The sequence below is a fragment of the Mchenga conophoros genome, linkage group LG11 (genome assembly GCF_057382185.1).
Source record: "Mchenga conophoros isolate Kocher_MC1m ecotype Shallow Benthic linkage group LG11, M_conophoros_male_GT1.1, whole genome shotgun sequence".
Taxonomy (NCBI): Eukaryota; Metazoa; Chordata; class Actinopteri; order Cichliformes; family Cichlidae; genus Mchenga; species Mchenga conophoros.
In genome coordinates, this window is record NC_140536.1 from 29,946,264 (window position 1) to 29,969,503 (window position 23,240).

Genomic DNA, 23,240 nt, shown 5'->3' on the forward strand with positions numbered 1-23,240 from the left:
TCACGTCTTCATGTCTTACTACCTGCCTTTGACTGCCCTATCTTTCCTCTCTCTCCATACCTTATGTTAGTGTGGAGCCCTATGCAGATCCCACCCTTCTGTCACTTTCACAGTTAATTGTAGAAAAGGAGATTTTCTTCATTGAAGCCCAGTCTCTTAGGTAACCTCACTCCTGCATGAAATGAGATGGACATCGGTGAAGAGACAGAGAGGGGGACAAGGGACAGGCAAAATGAACGAGAAGTAGTGGAAGATGGATGCAGAGGAAAGCGGACTTAGAAATATTTATTAAAAACACCCTCAAAAAGTAAGAAAAAATAGCTTAATGTTCCATGTGCATATGGATACATGATTAATAACAACTTCGCTGGGACTATAATTACTATATTGTTGATGGTGCATTATGTAAGTATTGGAATAATTAATTTTTTCACTTTAACTCATTAATAAGCTGGTTCACAGATTTTTAAAAAAATGAATATTTAAACATTTTTTAAGTATTTGAGAGTTCAATACCACATTTCTACCCATGGCTTATATTTTAATTATCAGTCTGCTGACAGGCTACAAATTTTTGAAAGAACTCTGCACATTTTATCATAGCTATTTTTCTATGTGTTTCAATTAATCTTCCAGGGTATTTTATCAAACCATCCACTGCAGGACTGAATCCCAAGCCTAAAGGTTGCTGTGACTGTTCAACCAAAACTTGACAGGGAGTCTGGTGTTGATTGTCCAAACGCAATTCTTGTATTTAATATCCATATCCAGGAGTTGTGGCTGGACATCATGCTCCCAACTCTCATTCTCTACCTCCTGCAATAGCGCAGAAGTCAACAGAGGAATTAACTGACTGTCCAAAGACTTGACTTCATGGTAACTGTTCTCCTGCTCTGTTCTGGATGACTCTCCATCTCACGAAGTTAACCAGTCATGGCATGTATAGTTAGAGCAAGTGAAAACAAATAATGAACTCTAAAGGCCAAAAAATGCCCAAAAGATTTACTTTTTCAAGTGGACCATTAAGGCATTTGCTATAATGGTTCAAGTGATAGTCATGTTATATTTGAACTTTATTGGCATTTTTATTTAGAGTTATAACAACCACAAGAACTTGGTTCTCAAATTAAAGTCACTTTTGGTAATTTCAGTTAAGTCTTCAGAGGCAGGACTGTGGCATATCATGTAATTATTGTGGGGTTTACTTTTTCTTTTCTTTTACAAATCTGTATAGAAGTCTGTGTTAATAATTTGTTTTTAGGAGAACATTATACTAACCTGACAAATTTAATCGGAATTAAGGTATTCAATATTTACATGGATGTTTGTGTTTATATTTCCACAAGAGTTGTTTGTGCGAGTGAATATAATGCTGCATTAATGTTAAGTTGAACTTTTAATTTAATTCCATTGTTCGTATGTTTTAAGCTTAAATTGATCTAATAACTATAATAATGATGTTTAACATAAAATGTCACAATGTGCTTTGCTGACTTAGAAAATATATAATGAATGAAATATTTTCTTTTATCAAGCTGTTTGTGTAGAAAAATAAAATTTTAGATATCATCTCAGTCTTTGTCATTATTACCAGAGCCACTCAATTTGCAAAAGACTGGCTGTTTAAAGGGGAACGATCAATACACAAATATGGATCATGTACAGTGTTAAATGGGACACTTTAGTTATTATTAATAGGAGATTAAAAATACTCTGATTTGCTCAAAGAAAAGAAGCTGCTGTTACCAAGAATAATGATGAACATAACTGATTATTTGTAAATCATTTATAAACCATTTGTTTAGTGTGACAGGTATGGGAGGGGGAACTTGATTTCTTGTAAATCACATGCGGGAAATCTGGCTTGAACGGAGATGGTTACACATTGTGAAAGAAAGGAATAAACACTTTCCAGGCAGCAAGCCAAGCAGGGATATAAAAAGGATTTTTTTAAATTAAACATCTTGTGCTCAGAAATGTTGGCCTGAGAGTCTATTGTAATATGCAAAATTAAAATCTATGTTTTATGTAAATCTGTACAGATTAAGTATATTTTTAACACCAAAATGTTCACACTATGGAAATCACATGTACGTTACACATCAGCGCACATCAGGACACATGCTACATCTAGTAGTATTAAACTGTTATCATATTATGTCTTGAGTGTCATGTAGTTTTATCACTTTAAGATGCAATAGATGTTTTTTCAGCTCAAGCTGGAAAAACAAACCAGGGGGAGGGCAGTGATAAGATCCAAATGTTGTGAAATACAGGGGTGGATGACTAACAAAACCTCAGTTAATCGAAAGTCTGTGTCAAAGCAGGCAAAGAAATCAAAGCAGCGCGATGATGTGCCACATTTTTGTGATACAGCTCCTAATATGGATCGTGGAGTGTTCAGCGCAAAACAGGTAAATTTAGGAAGAACTAAATGTGATGTTTTAATGCGATGTTGACTCATTTATTATTGTTATATAGAAGATTGACATTATAGATTAAATAAATTACATGTATTAGTATTCCCATATATCTTTCCTAAGACTCAACTTGAGTTCATGTTGTAGATAATACTGAACATGCAGCACTGCAGATTGCATAGTTATCGAAAAATCATTTAATGGGAAATAGATTAATGAATGATGCAGCAAACACTATCTTTCATTTTTGTGTGCAGATTCATCATCTCAGCCCCAAATGTGTTTCATGTGGGTGTTAATGAGAAAGTATTTGTCCAGATGGAAACTTGTAACAGACCTGTTAGTCTCTACCTGGAGGATGAGGTTTCTAATACTATTTTGTCTGAGAAGGGAAATGCTTCATGCAGAGAGAAGACAGAACTAGTTAAGCTCAAGGTATGCAAACTTCACCAGAAAGTAAACAATACAGACATTTCAATTTTATTTATATAGCACCAAATCACAACAACAGTTGCCTCAAGTTGCTTAGACAGAACAGAGTAGCAACTACCCACTTTACCCTAACTTTATAATTTACGTCTTTACAGCTAAACATGGCTTCTTTGTTAAGATTGCCTCAATTTCCTTCTTACGTTATGCTCGTGGCAGAGAGCCAATCCTTCACACCCAACAGGAAGTTAACAAGGGTTCTGGTGTCAAAACACAGGGGCTACATCTTCATTCAGACAGCTCAGCCAATTTATAACCCAGCAGACAGAGGTAAAAACAAAGTTAAAAAAAATAAATGAAGCAATTCTACAGACTTTACCTAACGGTGAACCTTTAAAAAAAAGACATTTTATATTCCTTTTATGTTATCGTTCTTTTAGTGAAGTACAGAATCTTCACTCTTGACCACACGATGAGGCCTCATGAGGAACCTGTCCACATATCAGTAATTGTGAGTTATAATTATTAATATTATATATTTTCTTTATAAATATATCTTTGGAAATATAACTTTGAAAGACAGAGACATACAGTTTTCCTGCCTTCTTGTCTTGGTCTGTGTTTTGGTCACTCTATGATAGAATGCTGCTGGAAACAAAATACTGAAAATCATGAAGATTGCAAAGGGAGGAGTACATCAACACTCATTCCCCATACCTGAAATCTCTCGGTAGGTTACAACAAATTTCAAATAAAAGTGAAGATGTCAAGCAACTTTGAAGCTTACTGTACTTTGTTGTTCGTAAAGAACGGGTACGTGGAAGATTACTGCACACTATGAGAATGATGAAGCAAATGCTGCCTTCAGAGAGTTCAAAGTTCAGAAATTTAGTAAGTTTACTATAAACTGATTCACACAGTTTATATTGTTCTTAAAATTCACAGAAAGTATATGTTGACTCGGAAAAATTGTTTATTGTTAAAAAACTCTAGTTTTACCAAGCTTTGATGTGAACATCGCAATGGATCAGAGATACATTTTGTTGACTGATGAAGAGCTTCAATTCACCATCTCAGCAATGTAAGTACTTATTTTCTTTCCGTTAAAATAACTCTGCTGATAAGCTTTCTTTACAAATTAATATCAAGAAAAACCTTGAAAATAGTCAGATCCCATATCCTGTCATTAAACATAGGATGTTCAGCGAAATTAGAAACACCTCCCCGTTGTAGCATGTATGAATAAATACAATAAAAACAAATCTAAAAAAACAAAAATATGAACATTTTAAAAGTGAGTTCTGTAATATTGCACATTGTCATGTGTGTGTGTGTGTGTGTGTGTTGTATGCTTGTCACAGTTATTGATGTTTGAGTTTGGGTTGTGTGTATGTGGTCAGTATGGAGATCACCTGTGGATAGAAACCATTCCTGAGTCTGTTGGTACTGGTTTGGATTGACCTGTAGCGCCTCCCAGAGGACAGTAGGTCAAACAGGTGAGATGCAGGATGGGTGGAGTCTCTTGTGATTGAGAATAGGGAGCTGCAAGTAATCCCAGTGGAAGGGGTTACATGAAGAGGATGTGGGGCCTGTGGATTCTCTGAGACCCAACAGGATTTTACAACATGCCGTTCTAAAGCAACTTCTATCACAAATAGAAACTGATGAGGTACAACAGTCAGGTCAGGGAGGAGATATCATCCCCGACCTTCAAGACTGAGTACCAAGCCCCAAGAATAACTACTGCGCTGAATGTGCTGAGGGTGACAGCAGCTGACCTGAACGAGGCTCAGCTGGAAATCTGTACCCTGTGTGACCAATTACCCAGACCCAAGACCTCTGCTTGATTGATAATCAGTTAAAATTGTAGATATGATAGTTGTAGGAATGCTTCAAGTGTACATGTTACTATCATATTTCCTTCTTTCTTTCTTTGCTTTTCTTCTTTAGGTACACACATGGTGAAAAGGTTAAAGGAGCTTATCACTGCCAAATTGGAGTTGTAAAAAAACATGGCTCCAGTGATCAGAAAACCACTTTTATCAAGGGTCTAGAGCTGACTGGTTCGGTGAGGATGTAGACAGTCCATTCAAAATTCAAAAATCCTGCTAATTTTAAAATCAGTAACATAATGTAAATCAGCATTGTTGCATTTTTTTTAAAGCTTTACTGTTTGTTGCAGGTCAAAGATGGAAATGCAAAGGTTTCTCTTTGGTTAAATGAAACAAATGCAAAACTTCAGAACCAGCTGAGCACAACTGTCTCTAAGATGCAGGAAAATGGAGATCAACTCTATTTGAGAGTGTTTGTTACCAACATACAAAGTAAAGTAGATATTTACATTCATCCGTTTGTAATTATTCAACTGTAGTTTTATTGTTGTTACTTGATCAGTAATGTTCTTTGTAGGTAAGTGAAAGATTCGAATATTTTTCATTGTCAATTTATACACGGGATACATACACAGGACATACGAGCCAATCTAAATACTGCTTCTCTTTTACTTTAGTATACTGTAGTTTAGGAATTACAATGTACAATAGTCACAGTAAAGCAAGATATAATTAAATAAATAAAGCATCTTGAAAAACATACAAGGACAGTAGTAGACCAACAGCTGCAGATATGACAGTGTTGAAATCATTCAAACATTGTCCTTTTAGAAGTCAGTCTCACCATGTGGGTAACCCTCTGGAAATGTATTTGAGCAGTTATGTTTTGAGAAAAAAATAGTTGCAGACTCTGGTGTAAACAAGATTTTAGAAACTTTCTACCCTCTAGAAGTTATACTGTTACCACCAGATGTTTCCCGCTGTCTCACCTATATGTCAGCTGGGAGTGGTACAGTCTCTGCATTACCCTAGTTTCACCCATCCATTTTCATTACAACTGCAAAAGCAGTTATAAAAATGGTTAGATGGAATATAATCTCATGAAACTATTAAATTACTGAAACTTAGTGGAAGTAGACTGTCCTACTGTGCAAACACTATATATTACTTTATATGGAAATTTTAATTTAATTGACAGAACTTACACTACAATATGACTGATAATGCAGTTAATATTAATACAACTAAAACCTAAAGAGAAACCCACTGCAATGTGCCAAAGACATGGAGAAATATTAACGCGACCTTTTATTTTTCTTGATAATACTGTGTACATTTTTTGGCCTAGGTGGTGAAATACAAGAGGCAGAAGTTTACCTGCGAATCTTCGCCCACAAATACACGATAGACCTCTCTCGAACTCGATCTCATTTTATTCCTGGATATCCACTGGACATGGTGGTATGTCTGAAACTAACACATGGGAATAGTTACACAAATTACTGTAATGATCTTTAATATAACACTTTTCTTTGTTTTTCATATAGGTGCTCGTGCGTCTGCCAGATGGCTCTCCAGCAGTTGGTGTGCCAGTAAATATTAATCTACCAACATCACAGCCTTGGGAAGGCACCACTGATCAAGACGGGGCACTGTTCAATACTTTTAATGTTCATGATAAAGCTGATATTACAGTTGAAGTTAGTATCCCCAACCTTATTCAAAGGTGTTGTTTAACAGATTTGATTCCAGTTTTAACTGTTTGTTCATCTGCCTCCAACAGGTTTCTACAAATGGATTACGAGAGAGAAAAATAATGCGACGTGCTTCCTCTCAACATGACAGCTACCTTTACATGACTTTTACCAGCAGGATCTACTCTGTGAATGGATTCCTTACCATAACATTCAACACCATCAACAGCCCACGCAGTGGATATATACACTACATGGTCAGAAATATCTGACTAAATGCAATATTGTGTATTCTCATAAAGGAGCAGCATTTTGTCTTGATTTTACACGTTTTAATTGTCTTTGTTTCAGGTCTTAAGCCGGGGAATTGTAGTAAACACCGGCTCACTCCCACTTGGTATATCAGCTAAACACCAACTGCAGATAACACATAATATGGTTCCATCGTTCCGTGTGATTGGCTACTATCACAACACTAACGGTCATGTCATAGCTGATTCAGTGTGGGTAGATGTCAGGGATGAATGTGAGCTAAATGTCAAGGTAAGTAAACAGAACAGATAAAAAAGTGCAGCACGAGCAGAGAAAGCAAAACTATTTCAAATGTGTGCGCTTAAATCTGTTCATTCTCATTAATTTGGATCCTTTTTTAGTGTTTGTTAACCTATAACTTCCATAAGTATTTGGACAAGAACATTGCAGGACACTGTAATATGTCCTATGAATATTAGTTTATCTATGTAATTTCCTCTTATTTTTAAGGGGTTAATAAATTGTTCCAATGATCATTTAGATCATCATATAACACCCCCCACTCCAACACACACACACACACACACACACACACACACACACACACACACACACACACACACAGGAAGTGACATTACATACAAATATTTAACTAATGGAAGTGTACAAACATAGCATATATTTAAATAATTTAGATTTACCCTGTCTACATGTATTTATATTGATAGATTTATTTGATTTTGGTTTTAGAAGTACTATTTGAATTTTCCTTGACTGAACATAAAATAATGAAAATCCTTGTATATCTTAAATGTCTTAATTTAGGTTCAACCCAAAGGTCCATTTGCACCTAAAACACAATCAAAGATAGACTTTGATCTACATGGGAACAGAGCAAAAGTGGCTTTGCTGGCTGTGGATAAGGCCTTCTACGCTCTCAATGCTGACAATAAACTCACACCCAAACAGGTTACAGTCTTACACACTACTTTCATACTTATGGTATTTTTTGTCATTTATAGGTAATCATAGTAGTAAGTCTAAGCTTTTCTTCTCAATTGTCAGGTATTCTCTACTATGAACTCATATGATCTGGGTTGTTCCTATGGTGGTGGACCTGACTCAGCATCAGTTCTGTTAGACGCTGGCTTGGCTGCTGTATCTAACGATCTGTCTGTATGGAGAAAGGGTAAGAGAAAAATTAACATTGAAATGAAAATACTAAATGAAAAGAGTTTGTGTTTTATATTTGGTGTCAAATAAATGGTTGTCTGCTGGAATAGACAGTTATCCAAAATATGGGTTCAAAAAAGTCTTAGGAAGTGCTGATTACACACCACTATTGTGTTATTCTTGTAATATGGGCCCTGTTGACCTTAAAAAGCAACAAGGATTTTTTTAAATAGACAAAAGCTGAAAGTTAAAATAAAGCTACTGTTGAGCAAATGTATGAGGTATGCTGACTGTTACTGTTAATTTTATATATATATATATTTATTTTATTTTATTTTTTTTCTGTTGCATTCAGACTTTGGCTGTGCTTCACCATCTGTGCGACAAAGACGCTCAGTGGACCTTGAACAGGAAATGATGACCTTAAGTAAGAGGATTCTGGTATTGAAAATGTTAGTCTTATAACAAAAATACCTCCTGAAAGTGCATCATTTGTCTTTTCTCATTCCCTTTAGAACTGAACTACACAGAGGAAAGCCTGCAAGAGTGTTGTGTTCATGGATTTTCTCGAATCCCAATGGAGCGAACTTGTCAGGAAAGAGCAGATCGGGTCCTTCTAGTGAAAAAAAATCCAACTTGTGCTGAAGTCTTTTTAAGGTGCTGCCTTGAAGCCGAGCGTCTAAGACAAAAAATGATCCAAGAAGAACTCCAAAAAGGATTTGGCAGGAGTGAGATAAAAATGACACTTTAAAGATCAACTTCAGTAGCTTTTAATGGGTTATTAAAGTTTGACTATGAACTTTTGTTTGTTTATCTTTTTGTTTTGTTTTGTTTTCAGGTGCAACCGCTGATGATATCGAAGACTTCTTCTTGGACACGTCTCAATACATTCGAAGATATTTCCCCCCAAGCTTTGAATTTGTAGAATTTGAAGTCACCAACAAAAGAACGTAAGCATTTTTAATGTTAATAAACATATTTCATTTTTTCCATTTCCAGTCAAATACAGTGGTTAGATGCGTAATTACACTATGCAGTAGCTTTGTCTATGTACTCATCTTTATTGGTGTTGCTGGGAATACTGTGAGTGTGATTATTTCACTTAAGCAGCTTATCTTTGAACCCCAGTATAAACTGTGTCATTTGTCTGATTGATTTGATTTAATTTGATTTCTCTTCATCAAAAACTCTTGTAGCTACTCATTGTTCCTTCCTGATTCCATCACCACATGGGAGATTCAGGTTGTCACATTATCTCCATCCACCGGTAATAATAACTCTGTGCTTTATAAACACATCACAGATATTTTTGACAGGAGCTCCTTAACTGCAACTTATTTCTATTCACTCAGGTTTCTGTGTCGTTAAGCCAGAGGAGATCAGAGCCTTTAAGAGGTCATTTGTGTCTCTGAGACTGCCCTCATTTGTGAAAAAATTTGAGCAGCTGTCGGTTTCACCTGTTATCTACAACTATGATGACTCCGAACTGCAGGTAGATTAACCTCAACATCAGCGCTGAGTGTCACTGGAAACAGTAACTACTTTGTGTGGAATAAGTAAAGATTTTTTTGTCTTCTTGGACACCTGCATGTTCACAGGTGGCAGTGCACATGGAACAAACTGAAGGGCTTTGCTCTCCTGGTTCAGCCACCACCTCATCTTACGTTAACATTACTCTTGAACCCCGATCCTCTCACTTTGTCTCCTTCTCTGCTGTGCCCATGGTCGCTGGTCCAATACCCATCAAAATACGTCTCTATGATATGGAGAATAGCTTCGGAATAGATGCAATAGAAAAAACTTTGAATGTGCAGGTGAGTGAAATGCATTAGTTTAACGTTCTATGAAATGTTTTTTATAGTAATTAACAATCCAAACCAAGGCATCTTATGTTATAGATGGAAGGATTTGAAAAGAGAGAAGAAGAAGAAACCATAGTCCTCAACTTAGATGGTGAGTGATTCGGTATTTCTCAGTAAAACCTTCATGTCAGATGTTATCTTTATATCAGCTTACTTTTGTTATGATAGGGAGAAGCTCAAAGACCTTGATCATTGATGGATCCTTACCAGATGACACAGTCCCTGACTCCAGCTCCAATATATTTGTTTCAGTAGAAGGTAGACACTGAGAGACACAGACATACAACTCACAGACGTTCGTAAATAGCTGGACTCTTAACTTTCCAGTGTTCTCATCTAACAGGGAAGGGATTTGGCAGTTCATTTGCACGAAAACTTCTTTCTCCTGAAAAAATTGCTAAGATGATCGTTTTGCCAACTGGATGTTTAGAGCAGACAATGTCAAAACTGGCTCCCACAGTTCTAGCTGTCCGGTACCTTGACTTGAGCAATCAGTGGCTTGAGCTGCCTCCTGGAAGCAGAGATGATGCTCTTAATAAAATTGAGCATGGTAGGTACACACCAGAACAGTTAATTCCTTGTATAACTACATCTTTATTATTTATTGAGGATGTTTGTAATTGTAATTTCTAATATTTTTGGCTTATCTCTTGAATCCATTCTTTGTCTTTAAAAAATACTTTAAAAAAAAGAAAAAAAATATTGATCTGTGGCACTGAAAATTAGGTTGGGCTGGTCGATTGAATATGTTGTCTGGTGTAACTGAAAAAGCAGTTATGTTGTAAATATTATATACATACATATATATATATATATATTTAATCAGGCTATACGTGGGTTATGACAAAATGGGGAACCAAAGCTGATGGATCTTATGGCTCATTCTATACACACAGCAGTAATTGGTGAGTATTTGTTATTGCCACTATTATTATTACTTCTTCAATTTTTGTTGTTTTTTGGTTGTTACTGTCACAGTGTCACATAAAAACAAATTTTCTTCATTTTTACTCTGTACGACTATTAAACAAACTTTTCCATATGCTCTTTTCACTTGTTTATCTTCTTTTGTCCTCAGGGTGACTGCCCTTGTAGTGAAAATATTTTCATTGGTGGCACAACGCCAAACAGCCGTTTTTGGACTGCAGGGTCGAATTAATAAAGTTGTGCCAGAAATAAATATCAGGAAACCAGTCAAATACCTGCTCAAAATACAGAATACTCAGGATGGGTCGTTCAGTGATCCAAATCCTGTGATACACAGAGGAGTCCTGGTAACTTCTCTCAAAAGTTAAAACATGGTCTGCATGTTGGCCTATATGTAAACCCAGTATCAGATTTTTATAGATAAATCTGAAGTACATACATTTGAATGCACACTACTGTTTCTGTGTGTTTAATGTAGAAAGGCAAAAACCAAGATGCATCCATGACTGCGTTTATGACTATTGCATTGTACCGGTCCCTTGAATTCCTCCAGCTTGAAGTGCGAAATGATGTGGTAAGTTGATATTTGAACCTACTGTCTGTGCTAACTGTTATTAGCAGTGACAGTGGGACAACGTAGTCAATCATCTCAAAAGCTAATTAAAATATCAAGAGTCAAGTTGCACTGAGGATGAATCCTCATAACTCTGATGACTCATCAAATACAAAAATACGCTTAACAGAATTTTATTTTATGATCAAATTTCAAACACTATTGATCAGAAAAATGAAGAAAGCAGAACGTCATCAAAAGTTGGAATGATAACATTTAATTTAAATAGTAATATCTCCCAGTACAACATGTTTGTATGATTATGATGTTTCTCTTATAAATGGCAATTAATAATTTGCATTGGAACTTTTAATTTTTTTTTCACTTATTCTTTATTCTGCCGCTAGGAAGCAAGTATTTTGAGATCGACATCATATCTCCTATCACACCTAGCGGAGCTTCAGCATCCCTATGCCATTGCCATTACAGCCTATTGGCTCTCAGTGTGCCTGCCAGAAGGAACAGATCATTCACGTACATGGGCAAAACTTAAAGCAGGGGCTGTTAAAAGTAGGTGTATCTGATATTCTTATGTAAGGGCTGTTTCTGCATCACCATAATAATGTTAGTCCGGGATCAAAATTGCAACTAACCAGCCATATTGTTGTGATGTCATTGCTTTGAAATATGGGAAAAAAGAAAAACAAATTCCCTTCATTATGTAGAACTCTTTTCTGGAACAAATGGTAAGCATTTCAAGTGATTTATTTAATAAGTTATATAGTATAATAAATAAATGATCAAGTTAGGTTTGGTGTTAGCCAACTTCAGGCTTGCTCCTCCCCCTTTTGTGAGTGTGGACGCTTCCTCTCTTTGCTCTTTAAATGCTTTGCTTCTTTTCCCAGGAGAAGCTGGGACCCTGTTTACTAGAAGGTTTTCAAATTTCTGTACTTTTAGGTGACAGAAGGAGACATGTGGCCTGGTCAAAACACAGAGAGCGGCACTCTAAAAGATCTTTAAATATAGTAAACATACCTTGTGTGCCACAGACTGCTCCCAAACACTCTAAAACACTTAAGTTGGCTTTATTAAACATTAGATCCTTAGCTGGGAAAACATTTTTAATTAATGATAACTGTTTTTAACTGAAACTTGGTTGGACCAAAGTAACAGTGGAGCTGTTCTCATCGAGACGACCCCTCCTAACTACAGTTTTATCAGTGAGGCCAGGGTGAGCAGGAGAGGGGGGGGTTGCTGTCTTATTCAATGAATCATTTCAATGTAAGCAGCTATCACCTGGAAGTTTTCAGTCTTTTGAATATGTGGCTTTACGGCTGAAGGCCCCATCCAAAGTTGTGTTTCTTTTTCTCGGTATGTAACAGAGGCCACACATAATAGAGGACACACTCTTGACCTACTGATCTCCAAGGGTCTGAGCATTTCAAAGGTTACTGTGTCTGATGTGGGCCTGTCTGATCATTACTGTGTTTTCTTTGACAGTAAAATTTCAGCCCACACAAATATATCAACAGCAGTGATCACAAAACGGTGCATAACTGAATACAGTAGTGAGATATTTAACCAGGTCTTCCCATTAACACCTGACCTGTCCAGAGGTTCAGTCAATGAGCTCGTCAATAGCTTCAATGCTAAAATGTTAAATGTAATGGACTCTATTGCTCCCATTAAGGTGAAGATTATCTCTGGAAGGAAAAAGTCTCCCTGGAGAAACTCCACACTGGTGAAAAATGAAAAAAGAGAGTGTAGGAAAGCTGAGCGCAGATGGAGAAAAACAAACCTCCAGGTTCATTATGACATCTATAAAGAGAAACTTCACAATTATAATTCACAACTGAGGAGTGCAAGGAGGTCCTACTTCTCTGACATCATCACTAAAAACAGTCATAATGCTCGGGTCTTATTTTCTACAGTTGACAGGCTAACAAACCCTCCTGTGTCAGTGGCAGCTGAACTTCATTCGACCATGGCCTGCAATGACTTCGCCAAATTCTTCACAGACAAAATCCAAAAGATTAGACAAGCAATTGGTATATCAACAGCAGATTCAGAATATGTACTGTGTCCACCGAAAAACTGTTTAAACACCATAAAACAGTTTCACCCTATTAACAGCAAAGACCTGGAGGACATCTTAGGTCAACTGAACTCCTCCTCTTGCTGTTTAGATGTCCTGCCAACAAGTTTTTTCAAAAAGGTCTCAAAGACTTTGGAGTCAGACCTGTTACAGATCGTCAACTTTTCTTTAATGTCAGGTGTGTTTCCAGAACCACTAAAAACTGTAATTAAACCTATACTGAAAAAGGACAATCTTGACAAGACACAAATGAACAACCACAGGACGATCTCAAATCTCCCATTTTTAAGTAAGATCATTGAAAAAGCAGTTTCAAGTTTTTTATCAAGGATAAAAGATCTGATGTCTCAACAGGACCTGGAAAAACCAGTTCATGTATTCATCTTTAGTAGGCTTGATTACTGTAACAGCATCTTTACAGGTCTACCTAAAAAATCAGTCAGACATCTACAGTTCATTCAGAACTCTGCTGCTCGAGTCCTCACTAAGACCCAAAAAAGTGGACCACATCAGTCCAGCTCTGAGGTCTTTACACTGGCTGCCTGTCCGTCAGAGGATAGACTTTAAAGTTCTGATGCTGGTCTATAAAGCTCTGAATGGTTTAGGACCAAAATACATCAGTGACCTCCTGACACAGTATGAACCTTCCAGATCCCTCAGGTCATCTGGATCCGGTTTTTTATCAGTTCCCAGAGTCAGAACCAGACACGGAGAAGCTGCATTCAGCTTTAATGCCCCATATATCTGGAACAAACTCCCAGAAAGCCTCAGATCAGCTGAAACACTCAGTTTATTTAAATCCAGGTTGAAGACTCACCTGTTCTCAGCTGCATTTGAATAAAGCACCAAATCCACACTTTTAAGCTTAAATTTCAAAACTTATATTTTAACTACTGATTTTATCTACTGTTCTGATTTTATCTACAGTTTTTTTTAATCAATTTTAAATCATGCTTTTTATTTTTTAATGTCTATCTAAAGCACTTTGAATCACCTTGTTGTTGAATTGAGCTATATAAATAAACTTGCCTTGCCTTGCCTTGCTAAGGTAACCCCTGACTCATGCTAAGTAGTCTAGCCAAAAGTAGCCAAAAGTATAGACCAGTGACTAGGCTTGACAGGATTACAACAGGAACTGAGGTGAATGCAAGTGAAAAAGATACACAAAAGATACAATTTACAATTTCAACAATACCAAGTAATAAGCTGTCATAACAAAGCAAACAAACCAAAAAAAAACAAAGTTCTATTAGTCAAGTCAAGATTGCTTTTAATTTCAGTTCTGTTATTGTTTTGTTACCGGTAGAAAAGAATGAAGTTCTTTAACAAGGGTTCAGTTCAGTCTGGGCACCAGCTCGCCATCTCCATCCGGAGAAAATCCAGGAATCAGTTCAAGCTGCTTTTTAGACACCAAAATAAATACAAGATGAGGTATCAGGGCGAACATAGCAAGGCACACAGTCACACGGTCTCTCTAGCTCATGCTCCTATCAACAAGAAGACCCCAATAGTTCAGCATGGACTGTCTGCAGCCTGTCTTGTTTACTTCTCAAAGTGCAAAAGACCTAGCTAATACGTGATGGTGATCCTCCTGCTTGGAAGGCGGGACGAGCATTGCTTCTAAACTAGTATCACCCATCGCGATCTGTGAAGCAGGAAAATAAAATTAGAGAGAGGATTGCACCTCTTTTCAAAACAAGTATTTTTTTCAAGTAAAAGTGTGAAAATGCAATGATACAAATAAAAGGGAGAAAGAAAGAAATTTGAAAAATAAAAGACATTTTCTCAGCTAGGTTACACTAACTTCTTGGCTAAATGCTTAAACAATGTCAATGGTCAGTTCCAATGTTTACTCTGGAACAAAATTATTATGATTATGTAGGAACAACACCAACACTGAGAACTCGATTGGACTGGACTTACCTTCAATGCACAAAGTCTGGGTGATTGGTGTACAATCCACTGTTGCGATCTGTAATTTAAATTGAATTTCTCGATATTGCTAATAATGGATGATCAACTGAGAAAAGTTGGGATATCTGGAAAGAAGGATCACTTAGCATTATATTGTTTAATAATTACATTACTCTTTGCTGTTATTTGATTTATTTGTTTATGCATCTTTAATTACCAGGGAAAGATGGCTGTTCTTTCTGGCCATCTGATGATAACCAAAAGGTGGATGCTATCACAGTAGAGACAACAGCCTATGCTCTCCTAACTGCAGTTCAGCTTGGGCATGTGAAAGAGGCTGATGAAATAGCCTGCTGGTTAAACTCCCAAGAAAACTATTATGGAGGCTTCAAGTCAACACAGGTGATTAGGCTAGAGCCAAAGAGTACATCTTTGAATGGAGCTCCTGTTTCCCTTTTTGTCTGACATCATATATTCACCATCAGAGTAGAGATATTAAATATTATATTAATAAGTTCTTACCATTCCCAGGATACCCTCGTGGCCCTGGAAGCCCTCGCGGAGTATGAGCTAAAGAAATCTGCCAGTTCTGAAACAAGAATGAAAGCAGAGTTCACATCCCCAACAAGGAATGAAATTGTAACACTTCAACTGGAAAATAAGAAGGAAAGAGTGGAAACTGACTTGAAGGTATCATAAAACATTGCACTCAGACATATCTATATAAGATTAAATCCCATTCTGAATTTTTTTCTAAATACATTTTTTTGTGTCTGTTGTTCTAGAAATTTACAGGGAACAAAATCACTGCAAATCTGACTGGAAAAGGAGAAATTAAGTTTAAAGTATGTTGGATTCACTTCTTTGTTTTTATATTATGAATCAGATCTATAATTGACTCTAAATGTCCCTTGTAGATTGTTAAGGCTTACCATTTATTGGAACCCAAGGATGAATGTGACCAGGTGTCTATCAGTGTCAGAGTGGAGGGGAAAGTGAAGTACACTGGTGAGATTTGTAAATGCTAACAAATCACAACTACTGATAAAAGGCACACACTTACATTAATCTTTGTCTATCTAGCTCCGATATTAGAAAATTATGAATACTATGACTACGATGATGCAAAACAAGACCAGGAAGACCTGGGACGAACAGCCATTGAGGGGTCTGATGCTCACACCCGATACAGGAGAACTGTTGATAACAACTTAAGTACAAAAGAGGCTGTTACCTACACTGTCTGTGTCAGGTTAGTTAAAAAAATCCACATCACATTTATTATTTATTAATATACACAAAAGAAAGAACTCTGCAATAAAAAGTCCACAACTCCTGAGCCATCTCAGAACATCTCTTTTCCTTTCCGTGGCCATAGGCAGAAGAGCAATCTTACAGGAATGGCCATTGCTGACATCACATTACTGAGTGGATTTAAGGCTGAAACTAAAACTTTGGAGAGGGTTAGTGGGTGTCTTTTCTTACTCTTCATCACTGTGTCCCTTGCTTGCTCAGCAGGAGCAAGGGAGGACCACATCTGTTTTAGTCACCTGTGGTCCTGGGTGTCACATCTGGATGCTGATATCAAAGGAAATAAAGGGCACATAATAAAACAAGCCATTATTATTAGGGCACAAATCAGTCCTGCAGTCAATGAATACTTAAAGTCCAATAATTATAAACAGCAAAAGTTCAGACAAATAATGTCATATTTTGGAGGAGTGAGGGCCCAGAAGCAGACTCTACAGGTAAACAGATGTAAGCAAAAAGTTAACCTTTTTGGTTGATAGCAAACTCCAAATAAACTAAAACTAGCATAGAACATGTAGTGAACACAACAGTAAAACACAAACAACAGTAAAACACTTTAAGTACACTCAGACACAAAAGGGCAATTAGGGAGGAGTGGAAACATGAGTGTACCACAGCTAATAAGCAACAAGAAAACTTGGAAAGTAAACCTAAATACAAAGCAGGAGAGACAAAGGACTATCAAACTAAAGCAGGAAGTAAAAACTGTAGCTCAGTAGAGAATGCAAAGACATGCATGAACTTAACAAAAGTTCAAATAGAGGGTGACTGGGGTGTGACCTATAACAAGCTATGATCATCATGCCATCATGTTCACATGAAAGAGGTATCATGTGTTTGCGTCATGTGATATGTTTCTTGTGTCATTTTTTTATCAGTACAACTTGCACTTTAGGAACAAATGGTAACACCTGGATATGTTTAATATTCTGTGCTTCTGTGAATCAAGGTGTTTAAATCATTTTGTCTGGCATGTAGTAACGTTTTAGCCTTTTTAGCTGCATTTGGACACAGGCAGTATAAACACAGATTTCAAAACTCCAAATACACTTATTTTTAAACTGACAATCAACAAGAACAAAGCTTCTTTAGGCCTATAGCCATAAAATTGCTTTGAAATATCTTACAGCTAGCAGAAAAAAGAAGCAAGGAATGAAGTTCCATTCTGTAAGAATCAAGGTTTCTCATTGATGCTTGTTAGAGAAGGAGAAAAGCTTCATATGATCAAACAAAAGACCATATATTAGCTGTGTCCCAATTCCTAGGCCGATTACGTCACAGCCAGGCGACGAAGGCCATCCCAATTCGAAGGATGCACCAAATGGGGCAGACAAATGCGTCCTTCATTTTCCCTGATTTGAAAGATTGGTTGGGTGTATCCTTTGTGGCCCAAACTATCCCAGAATTCATAGCGCGCCCAACCAATTCCAGTTTCTAACAATGGCGGCAGCTACTTAGTTTTAATATTACTCTTTCTGGTTCACAAACTAAACCTTTAAGATATTTTCAGGCGAGAATGTAGCTGTGTAAACTTCAAATATCTGCTCGATTAATCAAGACATCACATATTTGCAAAAGTCTGTTGCCCCACTGGGAGGTCGAGGCTCACTAGAACCGGTGAGAACACTGGACTCCCGGCACATTATTTTCAGCTGGGGAAGGAAAAAGGAAGGGAAATAACTAAATGGAAAGATAACACACATGGACATGAATAGATAAAATACAAAGGAATAAAAGGAAATCAAAGGTAAACTTCAGAAACTTCCTTTTTGCTATAACGTAGAATCAATTAATTCTTGTCTTCTCCAGCTAATGGAGCCATCTGAGCAATACATTTCCCATTTTGAGGAGTCTTTTGGAAAAGTTCTGCTCTACTTCAATGAGGTACTGCTGAATTCAAATTATATACAATAATTGTACTTGGCCAACACTGAAACATTTTTTTAATCTCTCTAGCTTTTTAAATCTGAGGAATGTATTAGTTTTGAAGCTACACAGCAGGTACCGGTTGGTCTTCTACAGCCTGCTCCAGTCTCGTTCTATGATTATTATGAACCAAGTAAGATTTTCATTTCAGAAATTTCTGTATGTATTTGTTAGGAAAGAAGGGATTTTATCATCAGGACTATTTGTGTTTTTCCTGCAGATCGAAAGTGTACTGTGTTCTATTCTGCACCGCAAAGAAGCAAGATGGTCTCCACATTGTGTTCGGAGGACGTGTGCCAATGCGCAGAAAGTAGGAAAATACTTTTACTGTTCAATCTTTATTAGGGCCTCTGTCTAAACTGAAACATCTAAATCTGGAAAACACTGAAACAGTCAAATTAATGTAACTATCTCAGCTGAAACAATCTTTATTTTATTATCAGTGCTGTTTGTAAAGCATAACTCAAAATTAGATGAAATTTTCTTTAAACTGCTTTTGCCACAGACCACTAGCCCATATTTGTGATTGGGCTGCACAGACTCTGTTGAAACTCCTTTTTCATTTAATGTAAGAAAGAAATTTTTCACAGGGCTCATTAAGGGTGCACCTAAATACACCCACATCGGATGAGCGAGACATAAATAAAGCCATAGTGGCTCGGATGTCTCCAGGATTAACAAGGTGTGCGTCAGGTGTTGAGGTACCAGGGTATACTGATGAGAATTAGGCTACTAGGACAAAGCATAAGTTGATAAGGGATGATAATAGAGAACTGCTGTAACACTACTATACATGTAACCCTAGTGAAAGAGGATGTGGGACCGATGAATTCTTCATCTAGACTAACATTCAAAACACTGGTAGCTCAGTGTTCCAACATTTTCAAGAAGCAACTGCTATTGCAACTAGAGATTGATGAGATACAACACAAATGCTATAGCAAGGGAGAATCAGGATATCAGGTTAGGAGGGAGATATCATCATCCCCACACACTGAGATCAGGTATCAAGAAAAAACAGGTACATTAAAAGCCAGAGCAACTGACCTGAAAGAGAAGATCCCGGCTAAGCTGGACCCTCCATGAATGAATACCAAAACTCTGAACATCTACCATAAGATTTAATCCAGAGTTACAGAGTATCCCTACTGCGACCATCACTGAAATCAACCAGGTGATCTATATCACAGCAACAGTTATCCTTCAGATACTTGGCTACAAGATGAAGGGCCACAAGGAGCAGTACCCTGTATGGATAAGGAGACTAGAGGTCAAGATAAAGGTCAGTTAGCCAACTGCAGAACAGTGTTAACTGACAAAGGGTCTAAGAAGTAATCCGAGGCCTGCCAAAAAAAGGATCCCAGCCTTGGCTCACCCCTTGATGAGGTAGAATACAGAGATAGAAGGCAGGAGAATAAACCAGCTATACTCCACTGAACCATTCAAGGAGTACTCTAGGTGGCAGGGGAACAATATGAGAACAGCCCCACTCAGCCTGGAAATGAAGGAAAACTAGAAAAACATATGGGAGAAGGATGCAACACATAACAACGATGCTTAGTGGTTAGTGGGTCTAAAAGCAGCCCGCAGCCACCTCTCTGAACAGGATTATCATAACCAAAGTGTCTGTACTGGAACATTTGTGCTGAGTAAGACCTGAGGTCAAAATGGGATAACCAAGCTAAGATCCTATCAGACTAACAAACTGGTGATGGCTAAGCAGCCAGACAAAGTAGTAGTGGAGAAGCAGAGGAAGATGGCTGCAGCAATAGATCTAGCTATACCAAGTGATAGCTACATCAGGCAGGAAGAGCACGAGAAGCTTGAGAAATGCCAACCTGAAGGCCACATGAAGTTTGTAGGTACTGACTCTGCAGAAATCTGGCGACCTCTGTGCGCTCGTGCCTCAAAATCTGCCAACCCCACACTGTGATTTGACTGCCCTACCACTTTGTGGCTGAATTGCTGTTGTTTCCCATCACTTCCACTTAATTATAATACCAACACTTGACTCTGGAATATTTAGCTGCAAGGGCAGGTGCATCCTATCATGGTACCACGCTGGAATTCACTGAGCTCCTGAGAGCGAACCATTTGTTCACAAATGTTTGCAGAAGCATGCTTAGGTACTTGATTTTAGATACCTGTGACCATGGAAGAACACCTGAATTTAATGATTTGGATGGGTAAATGAATACTTACTATACTGGTAATATAGTATATGCAGTAATATATATCGACCGTCCGTGAATGTTACTGTAGTCTATGAATGAGAAATATTGATTTAAACCCAAAATGCATCATATGACTGTAAAATCACCCTGCTGTGTAATCGATTATCATGCAAACAATGAATGAATGACATCTACCAATGAATATTAGATAGTGTTTGAAAGCAATTAGCTTAATATGCACACATTCTGACAAGTATTTGTGAATAAAAGCATTCCAGTGCCTTATTAGGTTGATGTATAATTGAAAACTCACTCATGTTCATTCATGTTTTTATAGGACCTTGTCATAAACTACAAGATACATTCAATCGAAGAAGAAGAATTAGGAAGATTAACCGTGTCCAACATGCTTGCTTCTTCCCTATCGTAGATTATGGTGTGTATTCTAAACAAAACATTTATTTGCATCAAATAATAACTGCTTGCTATCATGATTTTTAAATATTAATCATATTAAGCCTTTTTTTTGTTTGTTTTCCAGCATACATTGTTGAGGTCACCAGCATTTCTGTGAAGAGTAACTTTGAGCTGTACACTACTTCTGTAATTGATGTTCTCAGATCAAGTAAGTGAACTAACTACAAGCCTTATAAGATGCTGTAAAACTGACTCTTATATCGTATGTTTCATTATGTTTATTAAAAAGCTTTCTTTAAATATTATGATTATAATGAATATAATTTATTGAGTCTAATCCTTCTGCTAGATAACGATGCGTCAGTGAGTGAGAACTCAGTCCGAGTGTTTGCTAAGAGGGTTCACTGCAAAGGAAAATTACACTTGGAAAAACAGTATCTCATCATGGGCAAAGATGGCACGACAAAAGATTCAAGTGGAATGTGAGTATGTCAGTGATATTAAGGAAAGTGTGTTTTCATAAAATGATTCTCTGGTCAACCATTTTTTCTTTTTATAGGATGCAGTATCTGCTGGAATCAAACACGTGGGTTGAAAAGAAACCTTCAGTAGAATGTAGTAAAAGTGTCAATAAATATGTTTGCAAGGAGTTTGATGAGTTTGTAGATGAGTACAAGGTGGATGGCTGCAGACAGTGAAGCAACCTGCTCTCATTTTCATTTTCATGCAAGTCAGTTAAATGAATTTCCCATCAGATACACAGTTAGCATGGATGTTAAGAGTTTCTGTTGTTGCTTTTACTTTTTGGCTTATTCTACTGCCACATCACATAGTTGCACATGTATGTTCTGCATGTATCTAGTGATTTGGCTTTTCCTTTGCTCCTTCTAAACTGCTTTAATAAAATATCCTGCATTCAAAAAGTCTAAATTCTGGACATTCCCTTTTTAACCTTTTGTGAAACAGCAAAGGTAAAAACCTATGTTTTATCACAGGTTACTCTACCATTAAAAATGAACAGATTCTTGAGGTCTATTAAAGGCCACTAATTTTCATTAGTTAGTTACCAAGCGCACAGATTTAGAGGAGAGCTGCTGCTACACTGACAAGCACGCAATCAGAGGGAGCAGGATCAACATCAGGAGGGCAGTTAGAGCTGGGCGAGTATCCTTCCTGCCTCCATCTGACCTCAGTCTGCCTACTGGGTGATAATCATAGCATTAGAGATTAAGACTTTTTAAACAGAGACCCTATTAACTATTAGCAAAATCACATACAGATAAACTCTGTTTTAGCACCCTGTAACACTTTTAACATAAAAGGCTGGATGTTAAGTCCTTTTACCCTCTCTCAGATGTAAAGAGAGGTAATGCCATCTTTCTCAACACTAGCTACCCATGAATCAAAATGGTATAAGCTTATGACTCAGTCACGTTGTGATTTAACCTGTAACCTTTAACCATTTATTTATATGCAAAACAATGTTCTGTGTTTCATTTAAATCGTCTAATATTGAGCAAATGACATTGCATGTGTATTACAGTACTAGTCCAAAGGAGCAGTAATACACACACAAAGTAGCAAGAAACAGAAGCAACTGGAAAAAAGATTTATATTTATAGTTTAAAACAATCTAATTACCATAATGATGTTTAATTTTGAATATCATGAAGTGCCTTGCTATATTTATTTACCTTATTATTCAATTCACTAATTAATACACACATAAGGACCATGTGTCACGATCTGAGGAGACAGACCATGCGGTGGTGCATGTGGTGGACCCAGGTGCGAACACAAGAGAGTAGACCGGAGTAACTTCTGAGTCTTCTCTATGAAGACTCAGAAAACCATGACAAAGACTGGTCGTGAGGACACGACACAGACTGAATAAAACACAGAGACTAAATACACATAAGGGATGATCAAGGGAAGTGGAAACACATGAGGGGGAACAGCTGATACACATGAACCTAATGACAGGACAGGAAAAGTGAAACTACATACACTGACATTAGACACAGACTTTCAAAGTAAAACAGGAAACATGGAGATTAGACGTGATCTGAACTGAACATAACCACACAGACATGACGCATGACAGGTAGACACACGAACCAGGGAGACTGCGTACAGGAGGAGATGACATAAACACTAAGAAACAAAGGACTAAACAGCAACCTCAAAATAAACTAGATGAACTAAACTAGGGCACAAATGAATACAAAAGATACATAAAACTCAAACACTGGGTCGCTCGA

At 37.2% G+C, this 23,240-nt stretch overlaps 1 protein-coding gene across 1 annotated transcript; it reads left to right on the forward strand.

The window, feature by feature from the left end:
• The first annotated feature begins 2,312 nt into the window (after positions 1-2,312).
• On the forward strand, positions 2,313-21,903 carry LOC146564521 (complement C4-B-like). Its single transcript, XM_085292389.1, has 41 exons — positions 2,313-2,414; positions 2,678-2,855; positions 3,008-3,179; positions 3,290-3,360; positions 3,491-3,579; positions 3,658-3,740; positions 3,843-3,930; positions 4,800-4,917; positions 5,032-5,173; positions 6,030-6,142; positions 6,229-6,381; positions 6,465-6,632; positions 6,727-6,918; positions 7,453-7,596; positions 7,693-7,816; positions 8,156-8,227; positions 8,316-8,528; positions 8,639-8,750; positions 8,997-9,067; positions 9,153-9,292; positions 9,399-9,614; positions 9,699-9,753; positions 9,831-9,920; positions 10,006-10,212; positions 10,489-10,567; positions 10,741-10,936; positions 11,068-11,163; positions 11,550-11,712; positions 15,372-15,553; positions 15,683-15,841; positions 15,937-15,996; positions 16,069-16,159; positions 16,235-16,403; positions 16,530-16,614; positions 18,272-18,346; positions 18,419-18,521; positions 18,609-18,698; positions 20,900-20,998; positions 21,104-21,187; positions 21,329-21,461; positions 21,539-21,903. Exons 1-41 carry the CDS (start codon positions 2,350-2,352, stop codon positions 21,675-21,677), a joined length of 5,079 nt encoding a protein of 1,692 aa, XP_085148515.1. The 5' UTR covers positions 2,313-2,349; the 3' UTR covers positions 21,678-21,903.
• The last annotated feature ends 1,337 nt before the right edge of the window (positions 21,904-23,240 follow it).

Excerpts from the sequence above, each read along its gene's own strand:
- LOC146564521 (XM_085292389.1), top strand. The coding sequence starts at position 2,350 with ATGATGTGCCACATTTTTGTGATACAGCTCCTAATATGGATCGTGGAG. Across the intron at positions 16,404-16,529 it reads ACCTACACTGTCTGTGTCAG|GCAGAAGAGCAATCTTACAG; the intron begins GTTAGTTAAAAA and ends CCGTGGCCATAG. Across the intron at positions 21,462-21,538 it reads ACAAAAGATTCAAGTGGAAT|GATGCAGTATCTGCTGGAAT; the intron begins GTGAGTATGTCA and ends TTCTTTTTATAG.